The sequence below is a fragment of the Anoplopoma fimbria genome, chromosome 20 (genome assembly GCF_027596085.1).
Source record: "Anoplopoma fimbria isolate UVic2021 breed Golden Eagle Sablefish chromosome 20, Afim_UVic_2022, whole genome shotgun sequence".
Taxonomy (NCBI): domain Eukaryota; kingdom Metazoa; phylum Chordata; class Actinopteri; order Perciformes; family Anoplopomatidae; genus Anoplopoma; species Anoplopoma fimbria.
Window position 1 is genome coordinate 20,802,827 of NC_072468.1, and position 21,084 is coordinate 20,823,910.

At 40.4% G+C, this 21,084-nt stretch overlaps 2 protein-coding genes across 2 annotated transcripts; both read right to left on the reverse strand.

The window, feature by feature from the left end:
* Positions 1 to 386: 386 nt before the first annotated feature.
* rhbdl2 (rhomboid, veinlet-like 2 (Drosophila)) lies at positions 387 to 6,807 on the reverse strand. The gene is made up of 7 exons (XM_054622065.1): positions 6,572 to 6,807; positions 4,230 to 4,378; positions 3,091 to 3,203; positions 2,817 to 2,917; positions 2,408 to 2,468; positions 2,247 to 2,308; positions 387 to 1,651 (listed from the first exon to the last, which is right to left on the reverse strand). Exons 1-7 carry the CDS (start codon positions 6,800 to 6,802, stop codon positions 1,472 to 1,474), a joined length of 897 nt encoding a protein of 298 aa, XP_054478040.1. The 5' UTR covers positions 6,803 to 6,807; the 3' UTR covers positions 387 to 1,471.
* A 3,476-nt stretch (positions 6,808 to 10,283) lies between these two features.
* akirin1 (akirin 1) lies at positions 10,284 to 20,676 on the reverse strand. Its single transcript, XM_054621130.1, is given in 6 exon segments — positions 10,284 to 10,372; positions 10,494 to 10,565; positions 11,696 to 11,824; positions 13,502 to 13,648; positions 20,259 to 20,297; positions 20,300 to 20,676. Coding segments are annotated over 6 exon segments (561 nt in total). The 5' UTR covers positions 20,463 to 20,676; the 3' UTR covers positions 10,284 to 10,361.
* Positions 20,677 to 21,084: the final 408 nt, after the last annotated feature.

The window sequence follows — 21,084 nt, forward strand, 5'->3', positions numbered from 1 at the left end:
GTTGCATGTAATGTTATTTCCCCCTCTTTCAATCAGAAAATCAATTTTTTCTTGTACTTCAACCCACTGTGCAAACAAGTTCATGATAATTGGATATTGATGAACTAAGTTATATTGATGCGCTGTGTTTGGAAACTATAGAACTTTCCACATGCAGTAGAAAGCAGGCGCCAACACTCAGGTACAATCACAACATGTAAGGGAGTCCATGCAGCATCAACCAGCAGGCTGCTGTATACACACACTGTGTTATCAGCTCACTGGATGACCATTGGAAATGTAGTCTTCACTGTTAATTATGTATATATTCATCAGATACAATTAATCATTAATTTCTGCCAAAGTTCGGATTTAATTCGACAACAAATATATTTAAAAATGTATTTATTATTTTTTTAAGACATTGAAATGTGGAAATGCAAAACCAAGTGTAAGAGGTCTCTGTTTGATCTTTGGTCATATTTTACCTGTGATTTTTAATGAATGAAGTACATTTTCTAACATGAGCTCTATTTCTGAATTACAGTCTGCACCAAATGCTCTTCTCACACCAGTAATATTAAAGTTTTCATTTATAGACTTGTATGAATTAAACAGAAAATGTAAACACTAAACTAAAAAAAATCCACTTAATATTCAAAAGTTTCTTTACAGTAAATTTGTACAATATCAACCACTGTTTGATTTCATTAGAGTAGACTGCAGTAAAGCAAAAGCCAAAGTTTTGTACTTCCAAGTTTGCAAAACAATAGCATGATGGGAAAATGAATCAACGGTTTTACCAAACGACATGTCACGTCTTGTCAACAGGATGTGTCTGAAACAATAAGGTGGCATTAAGCCATGGCCTGAGACTTCCTAATAAACTCTGTCATCTCTTTCCTCTGTGTTTCACATGGTGAATATTTCACCACATTTAAGGCAAATTTCATGAATACTGAAAGTCCAGAAGAGTCATTGATGATTTGACAGAAAATAAGCGTAGAGCAGTATAAAAATTAATAAATTTAACAGTTCTATTAAAGAACAATAACATGAAATCTGACCAGTGTGTTCATTCATTTCCTGATAATCAAAAAGGTACAATAAAAGCTCACATATAAAACACTCTAACACGGAAATAAAATATCAATTGCAACACATTATAATGTACAAATAACATTTGATTCAGTTCTAAATTACTCTCTTAGTAAAGGCACGTTTTGCTCCACATCTTCTAAAAATACAAAATATGCATTCTGCAGTGTTACACATAAACAGCAGGGGGCGCACTTTCCCTTGAACTCACAAACTCAGCTCTTAAAAAAATAAGACAATCAGATAGTAAAATAACAAAAATACCCTGTGCACTTTCACAAAAGTCAGTGAAAAGCAACTTTTCACTGAAAAAATTCAGCTTCCTGAGAGTGTGACATTAAGGCTTTTAGTGTTAACTTTAAAAAACAAAGTTGGTGAGTGCAGCTTTATGTTCCTACGATGCTGGGCTCAGCCAGATGTTAAAGACCACGGCAAAGATCACAAACAACACATATCCCACTATACACAGCCAGAAACGAGGGTCTTTGAGCAGCTTCTTATTGTAAGCGCTGAAGAAGACGTAGCCGATGGTCATCCCGGCCGCGATCCCTCCAAAATGAGCCACAAAAGACACCTAGGAGGGGAGAAGATCAAGTGAGCTTTCAGAGTTAGCCTGGAGGAACTAATTACCCAAATGAAATAGAACAAATACCCTCAACTACTGTCATCCGACCTCACACCCAAAATGACTTGCAGAACCAGTTTAACAGCCGAAACAAAGAGTCGGGGGAAAAAGGAAGGGAGATAAGAAGATGGAGGAGGGAATAAAGTATCAGGTTTTTAGAGTCAGTTAGAAAGACAAACAAGCCTCATCAAACAGGAAGAAGATACTCAAAGCTTTCAGTTGTTTTATTCAAAACTGAAACTATGGAGTAAAAGGACAAGGGTCACCATTTATCAATGTGGATAACTGATTCAAAATAAAGAGGCTTTTTTTGTGAAAAGTGTTTGGGTTTTTAGTCTTTGTTCATAAGTTAGAGCCAACTCAGAGAGGTATTTATCTTTAAGAATAATCAAGTCCCAGCAAGAGCTACTATTGTTGCCTGTAGCCAAAGGCAAATTACATCCATCACCACACACTGTCAGCTGAGGGGAGGTTAGCTGATCTGATCTTTTTTTTTTCATTCTGCTTAAGTCCTCTACTGTAAAGGGGGAGAACATAATCATACCTTCAAACCAGCCTCGTCTGACATAAATCTTCTGTAGAAGGCAAATCCAAAATCTGTCCCAACTGGAGAAAGAAACCAGTTTTAAATTATGTTTTTTTAAAGTGTGATAAAAGCAGTTAGAAAACTAACCAAACAGGTTGAAAACACGCAGGAGAACATACCGAATATCACTATGGCGAGGATACGAAATACTCCAAGAAGAGGAATCATCTCTCGGAAATTCTGAGGAATGAATGTGACATTTATTTAGGAAAGTTGAGTTAACTGGAACTGTAAACACATTATGCCACCAGCTAACCTTTAGACAACTAATTTGAGCCCCACAGGAAATAATTCTGTACATGTGACAAAATCTGTAGTCTTGTCTGTTCTTTGTAAAAGTTTAGTTTCAAAATATGCATTAAAAACTATCAAATTCTCTTAATATGTCTGTTTTATATTATCTAAAACATTGAGCTTTCGAAAACTTAGAGTGGACGGTCTTTTCTCACACATAAACAACAAAGTTAACACTCGATACTGAAATGCTGATGTTCAACTCTTAAACTTGCAACGTATCGGCAAACTCACCACCACTGCGTTCATAAAATAGCCTCCTATGAGGGCATAGACACCCCCAGAAGCTCCCACCAAAGCACTGAGAGGATCAAAGATGGAGCTGGCCAACGAGCCTGAAGGGAAACAGAAATGAGCAGTGATAACATCAGTGGCATTTCTGACCGCCAGACTTGCTCCGACACAAACGGGATAAAACAACTTCAAGACGAGTTAGTGTGAGACGGCGGGACGCATCGACAAACTCAGATGAAGTCCACATTTAAGAAAAACAACAGGTGACGCTCACCTGCCAGGACGCCTGCCATATAAACCATTCCCACTTCAAATCCTTTGTGGACCAGTTCCAGCGGGATGCCCAGCAGCAGCTGCATCACCAGGTTCCCTATGATGTGCTCCACACTGGAGGGGAAATGTCATACAGGGGGGAGGTGGACAGAATATCAGAAACACCCGTAGCCCTGCAGTAAATACCAGGTGTTTTTCTATAGTTTTGGTATTGTGAACAAATCCCCACAGGTCCCAAAACAGATCTTAAATACATCATTTTATTAATGGAAAAATTCTAAAAAAGCTGGGCACTGTTGGTTTGTACAAATGTAACTCAGACAGGGGGCAATATCAGGGAATTAAAAACACATTTCCTGCATTAGTGAGTATTTCTAGCAGCTGGATGATGTGTTTAATAAAGGAACAGGTCATCTTGTGCAACATCGTGGCTCATTCTTGTGTTTTTAATAGTTTTTTGGACAAAAATGAGGGTCCACAGCACAGATGAATAACAAATTAATTGTTGGTTCTTTTCATGGGATTTGTTGAAAATATAGAATACATCACCAGCCGTATCCTCTGAGCAAATATCCTGTTAGACGTCATCCAGTTGGCGAGTGACTGTGACCACTGTTCCTCTCTGCTAATCTAGTTTTTCCATGTGCTTCTGTGCAGTCATGATTTTTGGTTTTCCTGTCGTCCTGTGGCTTATGTACACATGATTTATTTTCTGACTGTTTACTTGCCACGTCACATGACTTTAGCTGTGTTTTAACAGATGTGCCGGCAGCTCGGGCAACGACTGCCTGGCCACCGTGCACCTCTGTATAAAGCTAATGGTACTCTGCTTCTCGCTTTAGTAACTGCGAATATGAGGTAATGCGGACACAGTGTCACAATCATGACGACGTTTACCAAACACAGGAACGCTGTAATAAATAAAGAGGTGCAATGGTTGCAACCTACAGTCTCAAACATGACAACAGAATTGAATCATCACCGGACAGCATAGAAAAAAAAAAACCCAGAAGAGATTATGAGCTTCATGGTAAAGTGATACTGTAAAGTGTCTGTGGGTTTTTTTTGTCCACACCCCAATGTGACTCAAGCTTTCATGGTGTTATTAAGGTATCTAAATAAGGGACTGGCCGTGCTTACCCGGCGTGGACAAACATGTAGGAGATAAAGCGCCATGCTTCCTGCCTCTCCTCAGGCTTGTATGTTAGGGGGCTTCTCCAGATGCCTTCATCCAGGGTCACCCACTGCTTCTGAGGCTTCCACACAGCGTAGTAGATAAACACTGCCAGCTGACGAAGAGAGCAGAAAATAGACACACAAGTTAGTCCTAAAGAACGAGATTTAAAGAAAAAAGGGTTAGTAAAGTTGGCCGCAGCAGGAGGATGGGGGGGTCAAAACTAAATCCCAAACAGCTGAGATAATAAAGATGGGAAGGACGATCAAGAAATACAGATGTTGAAGTGTGTTTAACCGACCGCAGAAAATCCCCAAGTGTGATCGCTCATAGCAGCTCAAAAGTCTTAATCTGCCAACATTGGTGGGAATGAAACGCGATGGCACGCTGAGAAAGAACACTGCAGCTCAGTTGATCCTCTCTGGGTAAATAAAGTGCCTCCTCCCCGCAGAAAGGAAAGTATTCATAGACATTCAAATGCAGTGACATTGGACATCTGTGAGCTAATAAATGAGCTGTTAATCCCAAAGGATGAATAGGCAAGTATGCAAAACACTCAGTGTTAGGAAGAAGAGCAATGCAACAGCCAAACTGACTTTACCAGGAGTTTTGTAGCAGGATTTTAAATTATTGATGTGTACAGATGCATCCCCTAGTAGAGTAATGAAAGGGAAATATACAAATAAATTCAATTCAATTCAATATATTAAATTTGAAGCAAGTGGGATAACAAACATAAAAACACACACACTTTTATCATGTGCACAAAAGCTATTAAAAATATACAAAAATATATGTAACGATTTACTTCAAGTCACATTACTTAAAATACATAAGAACTACATAAACATTTAATAAATGATTTATAAAACACTATAATTTAGTTGTTAGCAGCTATAAGGACATTTGTAAGTCTTTATTGTAAAAAAAGGTTTTATATGACTTCAATAGAGCTTTACTATCGTCATTCATTATCTATATGTGACAAATACATTAATAAACACATACAGTATATCTGCTTAAAACAACCACCATTTATTACTCTTAAAGTTACTGCTAATAAATACTGAAAAGGGGACTTAGAGTAAAGAAAAAAGTTTCAATACTAAAGGGTAAACGACAGTGGCCAATCGACAGCTGCTCAAAAATACCCAACAAAAGACGGCACATTATGGTAAAAACTGCATTTGTTGATCTTAATGTAAAGTCAACTGACCATCTCTCACTAGTCTTATAGCTTCTGCACTAAAACCAAACTTCTCTTTGTTTGTTTCACATTGAAGCATCTTAAAACGCACATCTGGTGGCTTTAGCTTCAAGTTATAGCTTTTTTTAAAAGAGTATACCTCCATTTAAATCCATAGATTTGGGGCCAAAATGAGTTCACAACACCCCCCCCCCACCACTATTTCAACAAATCACCCACTGATCCTCCACATTCCACTCTTTATTTACCGGAATCTAAAAAGTCCAAAATGACACAGTGGCTTTCTGTTTGCACGTCCAGGAAAAAGCATCTCTGAATCACAGCAGTGAGGATTAAACTGCACCAGGACTTACTGAAAGCTACGACTCATGGAAACTACTGTTTTCATTGACACCGTGCCTACTGCCTGCTAGTGAGCACTGCACGTTATGAAGCAGGACATTTAGAAGAGGAAAATGACCATTCATTGCTAGGGTTTGGCAATATTTAGATATTATATAGATATTGTCTTGTTTTTTGTATATATCGTAATATGGCAAAGGTGTCGTCTTTTTCAGGTTTTAAGGGTTGCATTACTGTAAAAATGATGTAATTTTCTGAATTTACCAGACTATTGTGTCTGTTCTAATATGAGCCTACCACTTAGTCTTTAGATCCACATTACTGATGATCATTTATCAAATATCTCATTGTGTACATATTTTGTAAAAGCACCAATAATCAACCCTACAATATTGTCACACCATCGATATTGATGTATTTGGTCATAAATATTGTGATATTTGATTATCTACATATCGTCCAGCCCTACTTTGTAGCCGTACAAGTTCTTTCTAAGTTTAGAGCGTGTATGTAAAAACCACAAATTTCCCTCAAAAGTCAATTGTCACACTTCAAAAATATCCCACCCAAGCTTCGACAACTTCATCTCAATATCTGCTCCGCTACATACAGTCACAGCAGATCTATACAGTAATTAACACCCTGGCAGCATATAACACAAATGTAGGCTGCATGTATAATTAGATCATAGAATCCATACTGGTCGTCCCAGTGGTCATGCGATACATGTGTGTGGTGTACATTCAGAACAACAGCTACCTCTGCAATACTGATGAGGATGATGAAGATGGGGGGCGGGCAGCAGTTGGCCCGTTCCAGGTACTTGCTGCGGGAGTCTTCCGGAAGCATCCATTTGGAGACGGACAGCTGGAACTTCTCACAACACCCTATCTTTCTGTCACCGTCGGGCTGGTCTCCCACGACCCTGAGCCGCCGCCCGTCTCGGTCCACCGGGAACGGCTCCTGCTCCTCGAGGTCGATGGCCTCCATCACTGATCGAGCCCTACACAGAAGATCAAACAGTTAAGGTTGGGTGAGATGACAGCCTTCAAATTAACCACAAAAGATGAATCAACAATGCTCTCATACAGCTCCAACAAAAACTCAACAATATAACCTTCATGGAGTTGGGATTTATTACAAGGCCAGTCGTGTTGAACTGAATCAGTTTTTATCAAGTGTACCTAATAAACTGGCTTATAAACTATTGAGGTATAAAGTAACATTTATTGTGACAGAGGATTTATGTATATTATTATTATTATCCCCTATTATAACACACCAATGACTTCTCTCATGATTTAAAGTGCCTCGAAGTCAAGAGAAATGTATACAAATCTATCCCTGGCTAATCTGTTGGGAACTTCTGTCCTACAAATAAACATAACTGATAAACAAGCAGCAACTAAAGAATGTCATTTAAAATTCCTGCAGTTTTCAATCATGCATGACAAAAACAAAGCAAACAGCAAACATTTGGCATCTTAACTCCATTATTCTAGTATGAAAATACTACTGTTAGTACTATGACTTATAATAATTCTCTGCTGATTGACTGATGGAATAATTGACGAATTGTTGCAGCTCCACTGACAAAAAAAAAAAAAAAATAAAACACATTTACACAACTGTACTTGTATTTTAAAAACATGCATAATTCTCTTCAATTGTAACTCACAGACCTTAAGTACTAGAATGTAAACAGTGTACTTCAAGGTTTAGAGGAATTTCAAATACTGTCACTGAACGCTCACTAAATGACCCCCTCAAATGTGTGATTAAATACACTCCTTTAGTAAGACATTGCTCAAATACAACTGACAGAAGCAGAAGTTTTGCACAAAACACATACAATAAAAATTAAATAGTATTACTTCCCCTTGACTATTTTTTTTTTAATACTTTTCCTTCTATATCACAGACATGTGACTGTACAGACTCTGATAGAGAACACAGTGACAGTACAGTACAGTGACAGTACAGTACAGTACAGTGACAGTACAGTGACACAGTACAGTACAGTGACAGTACAGTACAGTGACAGTGACAGTACAGTACAGTACAGTACAGTGACAGTACAGTACAGTAGCCTTTTATAGTGAGCGACATTCAGTCAATTAGCGTTTCCTGTTTACTGGGCGTTGTTGATGAAAATACTCAGATTTTGTGGGTCAAAACAAAAAACATATTCCTAGACAACAAAATGTAAACTGTAGTCAGGGCTACCACATGTTACCTTTCATTTGGTTTGAATTAATTCCACTTTAATTGAGCTTTTACTCACCTTAAAAAAAAAAAAAAAAAAAAAAAAAAAAAAAAATTCAACAGGAAGAGTGCAGATGGCTCCGAGCGGTCCCCAAACGCATCAATATCGATCCGGCTAAACTAATTCAAACAGCTCAATTGGTGAGTTGAAGAGTGCAGAAGTTCATACACAGTACAAGAGTTTAAAAAAACAAACAATAGTGAACAATAACGCGTTGAGCACTATTCCTCCATGTTTCCAGACATCCGGGGGACTCCCTTCTCCTGCAGCCCGACAGTCACAGTGAAGAAGAAGAAGCAGAAGGAGATAATTATAGACCTTTCATTGCTTTTTCCTGCAGGAAACTTCCTTCCTCGGTACAAACAAACCCACTCGTGATCCTCCCCCCTCTCTCTCTCTCTTCAGCTCTACTTCAGGGCAGTTTCACAGAAATGAACTGTTGTAGGTCACCTGCGTGCGACAACAAGCCCTACCTGCTTCCCAGTGCCACACCTGGGGTCGGTGACGTCACAGACACCTTATCCAGATCAGCTCTTCCTCATCTCCACTCACAAAGAACAGCAAAATAATAAAAAAAAAAAAAAAAGGAGACCATCTTTGATCCACAGTCATATATTCAAATATTACACAGAGCTTAATTCACTAAATGACATTGAGGTTAAAGTTTAATATAATTGTTGCTTTGACTTCAATGAACCACAAGGTGGAAGTAGAGTCCACAACAAAGAACAAAGGGATGGAGTTAAAGGTTTGAACTGGAGGTTGATTTTAATAAATGCTGCACTTTTTATATGCAGCTTCCCATTTATTTATGAATAAAATGTGCTTTTTTTTCTCCTCTCTAATATCATCAGCAGGTGATCTGACAGCATTTCTTACCCTAAGATTGCTTTTTAATCATCAGGTTACAGCCATTTTTTGAATACACAATTTACAATTTGATTAAAATATTAGTGTATTATATATTATAATAAAAAAAGATATAACTAGGAACTTGGGCCAGAATCCCCTTGAGAAAACAACCATTTTGTATTCAAAACAACTTACTTATGATCATTACCCGTCCAGAACTACTACCTCATGGACCTTCTGTTTAACAAATATTCTCAGTTACTTAGATAATATGACACTAAAAACCTCCGCAATACTAATACACTGTGCAATACAATAGTTATAATAGTTTCTGTCTGTATATATAATATTTCAGTTACTGTGGATTCTTTACTGTTTTTTTTATTGCTCATTTATAATACTTATTTTTGATCTTGTTATTTTTACTATGTCTCTTGTTTTGCACTATCCTCTATGCTGCTGTAATCCTGTAAATTTCCCCACTGCGGGACTAATAAAGGATTATCTTATTTTATCTAATATATATATATATAATATATATATTATTTTTTTTTTTAAGGCCAACTTAATTCAAACTAAAAAGATCCTACATTTACAATGATTTAAACAGGAAAAAAATAAACTACATTTACAGATTATTTACTAAAAAAGTGTCTCAATAAAGCACCTGCTTCAGCTCCAGGGGAGATTAGCTTGATTTAATTCAACTTTTAAACCTACATAACATCCTCAATTCATCTGAAAAAACAAAAGTAATCTGCTGAGAAGACCATGTGATAGGACTACAGGACTACCCAAAACACAAAAAAACACATCCTTGCTTCAAGAAATCAGCCCAGTCAAACAGATTTTAATCACAGAACTTTTATTTTTTTCAAAAGGGAGAAAAATCCACATTCTCAGGTAAAGAGTTGTGAGGAGGAGGGAGGGAGGGGGGGGGAGGGGATGGGGGCATGAAAAGAGTGGAGGGGGGGGGGGGGCAATGTGAGAAGCAGGAGCCATTAAATACAGCTGCTGGAAGATTATACAGAATGATCACATGAGCCAAAAAGCTTTTTTTCTACAGCGCCGGAAAGGAGATTTGACACAGATCTGCTTTAGTCAGGATTTTCGAGATAGAGAGAGCATATGAACAAAGAAAAAAATGTTTTTTTAAAAAGGGAGGGGCTTCATACTTGGTTTATCTTTCTGATTCTTCTAACTTTTGGCCAGCAGCAATAGTTTTGAAGTAAGAAATCAACATGTGGATTAAAAAGAGGATAAACCATGGCACCCAGACAGTTTGAGATTGGGGGGGGGATGGGGGGTGTTTGGATAGGGAAATAAAATGAAAATCAACTGGAAGGGGGAGGGGAGGGGGTGGGGTGGGGTGGGGCAGTAGCAGAGCAGCCGTCTAGTGAGAGGGGAAGCCGGGATCTCATCACGGTGAGCTCAAGAGACGTCTGAAACACAAAAATGAATGATAGTTAAAGTCAGAGACGATAATCAGTCCAACTGTTTTTATGAAACAAAAGAAATGTTTACGTTGACGGAGAAGGGAAAATGGCGGTTTAGGATACTTACAACTAGCAGGCCGGGCTCCGTATCTTCGCATGATCTGGTCTTGTGTGAATTTCACAAAAGATTCATATTGTTCTGGAAAGAGAAGAAGATTAAGGTGAGGATGTCTGTGTTGTGAAAGTCTTTTTTTTTTTTTTTATGAATACAGTACCAGTCAAAAGTTTGGACACACCTTCTCATTCAATGGTTTTTCTTTATTTATTTTTTTCTACATTGTAGATTAATATTGAAGACATCCAAACTATGAAGGAACACATATGGAATTATGTGGTAAACAAACAAATGCTCAACAAACCAGAATATGTTTTATATTTTAGATTCTTCAAAGTAGTTGAATGAGAAGGCGTGTCCAAACTTTTGACTGGTACTGTATCTGTGCTTGCACTCAAACACCTGAACAGAAAAACTGCTAACTCTCGTCTTCTTTGTCCTCTTTTAAGGTCGCAAACAACACAACTGTGCATCACAGCAAACATCTATTAAGACCGCTGAGTCCCAGGTTGTTAAAACTTCTGTTCGGGCTGCTCGCAGTGATCACCTACACCGTGTTTGAATACAGCCAAAAACACAATATAGTCGTTCTTATTCACGTAGCTTTCTGTTTTCTGTCGACAGAAAACATGACGATTGTGGCTAATGAATATAACCTGACATAAATCAACATAAATAATGCTTAATGACAACAACTCTACAGTGTGATTACCTATATTGACATTTAAAACAATTAATCCAAAAGACCTAAGCGGCAACTAAAAGGTTGTCCTCTGAACTTCAGCATACTCCCATTAACCGCCACAACCGTCACTAAGCAAGCCGACTTATTCAGGCGGCATGGTTTCAATTCTAAAGTAAACCAGACTTACTGTGGACAAACTTTAGGTAAACACAATATGGATTCAGCTGCCAAAACTCGACCATCTTTATTACGCTTGTTTCCTGTTAACAATCTTGGCATCTCGAAAAGTATTTATAAACTCTGTTCGAGGGAACCATGGAGGCCATCACTGCAGACGTTATCAGTTATGATAAGAAAATATACGCACAAGGGAGTAGGCAGGATGTCTTTTTCATTACACAGCGACACTTTAACTGTTCTTCACTGCCAGACTGTAAAATGTTCTGTCTGGATGAATAGTGAGTGCTGCAGGTTTTTTATTTTTTATTTTTGTTGTATTCATCGTTAAGAGAGCGGTTGTGTTTATTACCTGCGAGTTTTGTGTTAAGAATCTGTTCGTACTCCTCCCGGATCTTCTCCTCGTGGTCTTTAAGCAGCCGCTCACACAGGTAGCTCACCTGCTTCAGTGTAAACGAGGGCTGGTCCTTCCTTGAGGCACCTGAGAGAAAAACACAAGATCACATAGGCGATGAAAGAAAAAAAAAAAAAAAAGGGGGGGGGGAGAAAAAAAAAGGGCTGATTCACTCGCATCTGTGGCGCAGCGATAAGTCATTCGGACAGAAATGTCCTCTCTCCAGAAATAGGTGCTCTGCCAGGTGCAAAATGTACAGCTTTGCTCTCCGTCGTCCCCTCACCTCTGCCAGACAACAGGGTCATGCAGCACTAATGTGGGCCCTCTCTCTCTCCCCTCTCTCTCTCTCTCTCCCTCCCCCCAGTGTCTCTGTCACAGTGCAACTGGAGCCGGCTTTAGCTAGCTGATCCTTTACCCAGCGGTCTTTGAGGTCTTTAGACTAAGATGTTTGTAAATCACAGGAGAGGATGGCAGAGCGAGGGTGAAGGTTTAATGGCCCGGGTTAGTAACAGTGCAGTCGGTGTGATCTATGAGACCATCCTGCAGAGTGATTAGAAAAAAAAAAAAAACACACTGGAGACAGAAGGCCCGGGGCTTAGATTACATCTCACACCCAAACTGGCAAATTGTGCCTGAAAGCGTCAAACTGCAACACGACTGCTGCAGGAAAAAAAGTGCTTCAAAGAAGAGCAAAACATTTTTTTTTGTACGATGGGAACACATGTAAACAAAAGAAAGTCCGAAATAAACTGAATCCACCACAATCGACACGCATTTCAGGTGCCAGTGTAGCAACTGAATTATCAAAGTTGTATTCAGTATATTACACGAGTAGAGCATAAAGTAAGGCCTATATATAGATGGGGATTTTTGGAAACGTTTACCCATAAACCGACTGGATTGGCTAACGTTTTCACAAAGAAACGATTGATCGTATCTTTAGTTTTGAGCTCCTCACAGTATGTTATCCGTGACACTTTTTATCAGTTAAACTTGTTATCTTTGTTGATATGATGAAGCATGAAAGTACAATTTGTTGTAGTTCCATCTGAAACACATCCATAAAACATCACAGTGTCCTGAGAGAATGAAAGCAGACTTTTCAGGAATTTCAACAGGATATGACTGAACTCAGTTGAGAGAGACATCTCCATTTCAGGAGTGGGTTGGATTTGGCACAAACAACTATAAATCTTTCACAAACTCACATCTGGAATCACAATCCCTCTGCCCTTGTGATTGTTTTGATGAGCAGCAGTAGCCTGCCTCTTTAGACTTGAGTTGGTCATGCAGGTCCAGCCAATGGTCTTTTTGGCAGGCCTTGCAGAACGAATGACTTTATCATTCTTAACGGTTACAAAGATTAGGGCTTAAAAAAAAGGTTGTCTTTCTGTTCTGATGGTTTTTCTGAGTTGGCTGTCACTTCAAGGACTTGCTAACCAGAACAAAACAAAGCAGACATGTTATTTAAAATCAGCCGTGTGGCAAAAGTACAATACCCTCCTTCAGCTCTCAACAAATCCAAAATGTTCTTTACAGTGACTAAAATGTTGTGGCACTGAACAGCAAAAGAGAGCAGTTTCTATAATTGGACAGTCAGACCGGGATAAACGCACACATGTTTGAATGGGGAAAACACCCCTAAACTGGCACAAATAGCGCCATGCTGTACCCATGACCTTCAGAGTAAAAGCCATATAGCGTGTGCGTGTGTGTGTGTGTGTGTGTGTGTGTGTGTGCACGGTCAACCCTAAATTCTCTTACCTGGTGGGGAGCTGGGAGCGTTGAGGGAGGAACTGGGGCTGGGGGAGTCACTGGAGCTACAGGCCTCAGTCTGGTTGAAGGCCCCTTCCAGCTGCCGCCGCCTCTGGATCCGGCTGTACTCCTGACGGAGGTTCTGGAAGATCTGCTCTGTAGGGAGAAAAACAAAAAACAAGGTCACAAACTGTTGAAACCGGGACAGAGGACGCCCCCAAAAGTGAAGGTTGCACACATTTTTCCAACCCTTTGGCGGTTGGGTGCTTCCAAAGCAAATGCGATCCAAACTTTCTCACTTTGTGGTTTGGATGTCACAACCAGTCACATTACTGAGACTTTTGCTTCTTGTTATGAAATGCCCATAAAAATGCAAAATTACAGGTTTTAAATGTAGTTTTAGTCTCCATTTAGAACATGAAAAAGAATTGTGATTTATCCGATAACACAAGTTGTCCCAATTGATCTAGTTGAACAGTGATTCATTACTGGAAGGACACTGAATGATTCAGTACTTTCATTAGTTTGGTCTTTAATGTGTGCTCTTGTCAATACTGCGCCCACCACAAGCAAACAATTCAAACAATGTTGAATGTATTCCAGCATTAATAAGGGCCGTTACAGGAAGGTGTAATCATCTACAGGGCTCTTTAGAGACACTAGAGCTGTGCTCACTTCCTCTGTGACTGTTTCTCACACAACATGGGTTCCAAAAAAAAACAAATCATCGACAGGAAGTAGAGGCGTCACAGACTGACATTAGTGACACACAGACACACAGACCTGACTTAAAGACACACTTTCTGACCTTGTGACTACATCACTTTCACTTCTCTTCCAAAAGTTTTTTTTATTTTTTTTAATGATGTCGACATTGCCACAGCTGGTGAGAAGGCTTCCGTTAAGGCCTCAACACAAATCTGTGTTCTTTACTAAGCTGTAACAAAGGAAAAGCCTCTCATTCTTCCGAGGCCTATTTAGCGGTTGTATAGATGCTTGAGGTTTTGGTGGATGGGGAAGAAAAAAAAAAATTGCGTGTGAAAGATCTGTGTGATACAAGACTGCAATGCAAATGATGTAAAACAGGACATAGCTTCTCTAACTATAAAGCTAAACATGATACTGGCCAGCTACGTACTGTATCAGCCAAATCATATGATAATCACCAATTCAAGTTTTCCTTGAGAAGTAAATACAAAGTACACAAGATCATCTGCAATTACAAGTAGTATGTAGAAAAAACTAATAATACCATATCCTTTAGTTTTTTTACAATATTAAAAAAAACAATAGCAGTTGTTCAAGTAGATCGTTGTGCATGCAGGGACGTAATTAAGGCCGGCTTTCTTTCCAAATTGCCCGCATTGTAACAATCATTTAGTCTAAACAAGCTGGAAACACAGACAGAAAGCAAACTGGAAAATGGCACCTGAGCCCACATCTAAAAAGACACAACAGCAGCAACAACATGACACGGTTAACCTAGATCAGGTCTCAGTATGGTGGGGGCAGCGTAGAGGCTCTCTGAATGCATTCTGTAAAGCTGCCATATTGCCTGTGATGACACACTAATCTCAATTTCACTTTCAGTGTACCGCAGGCTGACTGCTGGGGCTTTCATGGAAGATTTGTGTGTTGACGAGTGTCTGCAATTCACAGTGTATGTTATGTTGACGGACTCAAACCATTTCCACATTGAGCATACAGTATGTCCTGAAAAGTGACAGGAAATACAGGTACTAGGTAGGCATGTTAGCCCTTTATCGTCTCAAATATGTCCTCCTGAGGATAAAGCCTACGCTGCAGCTGCTGTAACAGCTTAACATGGGTCACAGCCAGCACACACACACACACGTATCTAATTATAAGCTTAAAGTTAAAAAAAAGTCATGGGAAAAAAAAAAAAAAAAATGAGAAAAACACCATGGCCTCAAGTAGAGCTGATAACCCAGTGTTTAGACGGGACTTTATCTCACTCAATTCATACCGGAGGGGAAGTCTCCATACATGTTGCGCCTCTATCTGGGGCACCGTGCCTCATTTATCTTGGGTGGGGAAGACTAGAAGCCATGTCGCCACTTCAGCCTGCTCATCAGTTGGCTTGTTTGGATGGTGAGGGGGGGAAAAGCCACGTCATATGTAGTCATACACCCTTGAACTGGTGCCTTTGTGCAGAGACCCCCCCTCCTCCTCTTGCAGAACGTGGCCTCTGAAACCTTCCAGAATTAACAATACAGGACCCTAATCTGACAGGCTGTTTATTAAAATACCACAGGGCATTTCCACGTGTACCCAACCCACAATGGGGCTGTAATAATGACTTAAACTATTAGTAGACAGAAAACCGATTTATGTCATTTTGCTAATTGTTTTAAAATGTATGTCATTTCTTGAGGACAAATGCCACATATTCCCAGATCGCAGTTTCACAACACATGATTTGCTGTTTTACATCATTACACATGAAATTGGGTTTCTGAATGTAGGCCTGGTGACGTGAAGACTTGCTGTGGGAAATTGAAAGTCTGAAAGCATAAAGAAACTAAACTATGACGGTAAAAAAATAAGCAGATTATTAAAAAATTACAAGAAAGACAGTTGAACACATAGCTTCATTTATTTAGATTTGAAAAAAACAAATAGAGTATCCTACAGATTTTTATAATTAATCAAGTAACTGGCAAACAATAGATGTATTTTTAGAGCCTAACCACACCAGCTGAAACATGGTTTTAAGTCTCTCTGCAGTCAGCAACATGCTGCTGGGATTAAGCTGTGACAGAAGTCTCAAATGCTCGGGTCCAGTTATACATCCCCACTCTTTGGTACATCAGCCTAACAAGTAAAAAAAGCCTCTCCTTCTGCCCGTCACCTCCAGCTCTGCCAACTACTAGTGGCTCAACTGTGGGCGTTGCTTGGCAACAATGACCCTGCCACAACCAGGCCAAGCAATCAATCACAGAGACTTCCGGGAGCCAGGGGGAACACAGTGGAGAAAGCCTCGGCTAAAAGGCTTAGGCACAGGCCAAAACAGTGAATACGACATGAGATCGGCCAGATAGATTGGACGTGGTTGGTGGAGAGACAACAAAGCTGACTCGTTTCATTTCACCCTCCACTGCTAAAGAATTGCGGGGGGAGGAGAGGTGGGTCTCAAATGTCCCAACTGCCAGGAAGTAGCTTGTGATGTATTATGGGTCAGATGAAGTTGCCCTTCTGCTGTAAAGAATTTAAGTGACCGCTGAGAGTTTAAAAAAAAAATAGAAAATAAAAAAGCAGTCATGGGAAATCGCAACTTAACGAGCGAGTATTCAAAATGTTGTTACTGGAGATTAAATTATTTCCAGACAGATTTGATTTTGACCGATCAAACCGGGCAGGGACAATAGTCACCGTCCTTACCCTGAATTTAAATGGTAAAGCTTCTTATATTAATAAAATGTTTTTAAAAAAGAAATAAATCTCACATTACATTTTAAAACGATAGCAAGCTCGATGCGCAGTGTACCGCTCCCCTGCCTGGACAAGTTGGGACAGATCAGCGAGGTCACAACTCATTGCCAGTACTTGGTGTCCGCACAAAGCCTACACATGCACACACACACATGCATGCACACACACTCTGACACAAAATGTATGGCATGCACACACACACACACACAATGACAAAATGTACGGCATGCTCGCAATTGGAACATAACACTTTAAAAAAAAACAAAGTTTTAAAAATAAAATCCTCAGAACAATGGGCTTCCCGACCAGACAGCAGGCCATCTTTAGCCCAGGATAAAGTCTGACCCAAGGTTTCAGGCCTGAACTATGACCTGCCCGCTTATCCTACCCAAACTGTAGATGGGTAGTCGAGTCCAGCCTTTTTCGATCACAACATGTTCCAGACGAAACGCCAACCCCCATCTGTCATCTGGGGGGAAATTTAGCAACGCACAAGACCAGACTAGCAGCACAAGAATGAGCCGGAGTGAGTGATCCTATCTACATTATTGAATTATTACCTAAAGATACCTTGACGGAGTCGGATCCCTGCTAACACACAGCCTTGTTCACCACAAGCTACGTGTGGGCAGAGATGGGTGGGAGGGATGACAGCTGACCTTTCGCTAAATACAAATCTGCTTTCACTTGGCAAACCCCGCAGCAGAGAGGCATGCTTGCGACACCGGTCCCATAAGGGGCCTTGTTCTGGGTGATGGCGGGTATAAAACCTGGTATCTGGAGCTCATGACTGCAGCAGACAAATCCACATTTCTTCACCGTTGCAGCTGCAGCTCTGTAATTCAGCTTGGCAGGCAAAACTCTGAAAGTACTGCCAGACACAAGAGGCCTGTTGGATTCTTAACATAAAGGTTCAAGCTAAATAAGCAACGACAGAACAGACAACCTGGAAAAAAAACAAAAAACTGATATGATTCATTTTTTTTTGTACTAACATAAACATAGCTCCACTATGAATACGGCGGTGGAAAGGCAACCATAATAAGCAAGTCAGACTGTATAAAATGATGTGAGCAATAACAGGGGCATGAAAATGCGTCTTCACATCCAGGCATCTGCAACTGCCTACTCCCTTCTCAGAAACTAAACACCTCTTAATCACTATAAATCTCTTGCCTAGCAGAAAGACAATTACACAGTTAACCAGAAGCAGAAAAGCATGCCTTTCACAGGAAGCCAGCTGTGAAGCCATCTCCATCCGCACCTACATCTGTGTGTGTGTGTGTGTGTGTGTGTGTGTGTGTGTGTGTGTGTGTGTGTGTGTGTGTGTGTGTGTGTGTGTGTGAGTGTGAGTGTGTGTCAATGCTCTCAGCAGACCCTCCCTGGCTTTTGCTAAGAGTGATGTGTGCACCGCCTGCCAGCTTCATCTTACAATGATATGCACCATGAAGCAAAAAGGATTCGCACATTGCAAAATACAGGAACAACAGAGAGACCATGATTCGGCCTTTGTCTTAATAAATGACGCAGATGGCACATTGTGCAAAATTGTCTCTGCATGCCATTTTTTTCTTTTTTTTTTTTTTAAATCATCACAGCTCACATTTCACTTTCTCTTTTCGGGTAAGTTAATATTCACCTCCCTCACAGGTAATTCGTCCACAAAGAAACGTCAAGTGAAAGCTCAGTCCTGATGCACAGAACTATAGAGGGATAACATTTTTATTTGCCCAGCCTTAGTTGATTATGATAAGCGAAGGACTCGACAATCTATGACATTGAAAGAGGAAGAAATGAGGAGCTTTAACCTCCAGTTGATTCATGTTTAACAGAGGGTTAAACATGAATCACTGGATCACGCTCTATCAAAAGAAAAAGAAAAAAGACAACTCTTCTCCTAGCAGGGCCTTGCCAATAAAAACTGGTTATGAGGAATGCATCCGTGCATTTCAAATTTCTTCACCTTCAATGCTTAGAGGCAAGATGGAAGGCGGTACACTTCATCGCAACAGGAATAGGTAAATAGCACCACAAGTATCCCTGCGCTTATCCCAACACGTGTGGCTATTGGTTAATGGATTTCCTAACAACTGGGGAGCACATGACGACATCTAGGAGCTAACAGCATTGCTTTAGCGAAGGTAGTACTCCATCTTGTAATCCTTTCACATATCACAGCCAATGAAGAAAAAACATTTTCAAAAAGCGTCAGGATTAGGGCCTCAATGGTATCATGCTGCCCAATCTGAGTGACTGGCACATGCAATAAACCCCAGTGGATCGCAGTGCAGACATCTAGGTAATTATCTTGTGTCTACTAGTGTGGTGTGGTTTGAATAACACCCCCCCACACACACACACACACACACACATACATCCCGTCCGAATGCTCACAGCGGAGCTTTTCAAGTCAAAAGGGGAGAGAGAGTAGATGACAGACATAAAAAGGAAAATGAACAATGTCCTGCAGGCCTGAAGGAGGAATAGAAATTCTGCCTTGGTGCATAATGGTACACACACACACACACACACACACACACACACACACACACACACACACACACACACACACACACACACACACACACACACACACACACACACACACACACACACACACACACAATGCAAGACAATTGTGGCACTAAACCCAAGGAACATCACCCAGACATCTTCTAATGAACTGCTGTGATGCCATTTGTCTCCTCAGGAGAGCCAACAGGCTACATTGTCACCCATGTGTTAAAGCACAAGCATGGCTCTTTTGTTTGAATCCTTCCAGATATTTAATCCAATATATATATATATATACATATATATATATATAACACAGATTCAATAAACCACAATAATCCAATACTATGGGTGCAGATTGTGCACCCACATCTGCAAAAAGGGTTAGCAATGTCAGCTACATACACTGGATCCCATTGATAGAAGATATTTGATTTAAAGCTAGCAATGCAAAGTTTGAAGCTAACACACACACACACACACACACACACACACACACACACACACACACGGACAGCTCTGTATGCTAACACATCCCACTGTGCAACAAAACAAGCCACCACCACCTCCACCTGTGTGCAAACAGCTTGATTTATTAGTAATTAATTATGTAAAAAGATGAGGTTAGCCTGGCTAAGCTAACAGCTAGCATTAGCCTCCAACACCATGCAGATCCTCTCTAATGACGTTAGCTTAGCCTAGCTTAGCTTAGCTTAGCTCTCTTCCACTCCACCCAACCCTCCCCCCTCCTCCCCTCCTCCATGACACCCACCCTGGAACGCAGAGGGGTGATACATACCTGGAGTGAGCCTGTGTTCGCCTCCCATGGCCTGGGGGACATCGGGTGCGTCGGGCTCTCGACGGCCGGACGCAGGTTGCACCTTTGCGGGGACGGAGAGCCAGAAGTCCCCGGGAGCGGGTTGCACCTCCTCCGCTTGGGAGACTGGGGACTGAGGAGGGCCTCGAACTCCATCGACCGCTTTAATGTCGCCCCGCAAGCCATGTTGAGCTTTACAAGAAAAGAATATATATTTTTAATTTATATATATATATAAAAAAAAAAAAAAAAAAAAAAAAAAAAAAAAAAAAAAAAAAAAAAAGATAAAGGACACGCAGAGCTGGGGTTTCTGACGCTGGCGGGGTGTTCGTGAACGCGTCTCGGGTTTCTGGAGCTTTTCTTCCTCTCCACAACAACGAGTCTTCTGCTCTGAGCGGCGAGCCAACCGCCGGGGCTGAATGCTGGATTTTTTAAAAACGTCACAATAGCCGACCGTACCATTAATGTAAAGAGGGGGGTTCTCCAACACCCAACGACGCATTTCACGATATTTATCACTGATTTGAGTTGTAATTCTTACTGATGTTTATTTTTAAAGCATGCTTGTAATAAATGCTTTAATAAATGTGGGGGGGTTTTTGTGTTTGAGTGTATTTACGCGGAGGGGTTTTTCCGCACATCCCTATTGTTGTTGTTGGTCGCTTTGGTTTCCGTTGAACTCAAATTGAAGGTTCACGAGACGTCTGGTGGTGGAGGTCAGGTAAATCAGGTAGATTACAAATGAGCTCCAGAGTGAAACTATTCAATCTCCTTCATAAACAGGCAGATTGTATTTATTTATTTGCCA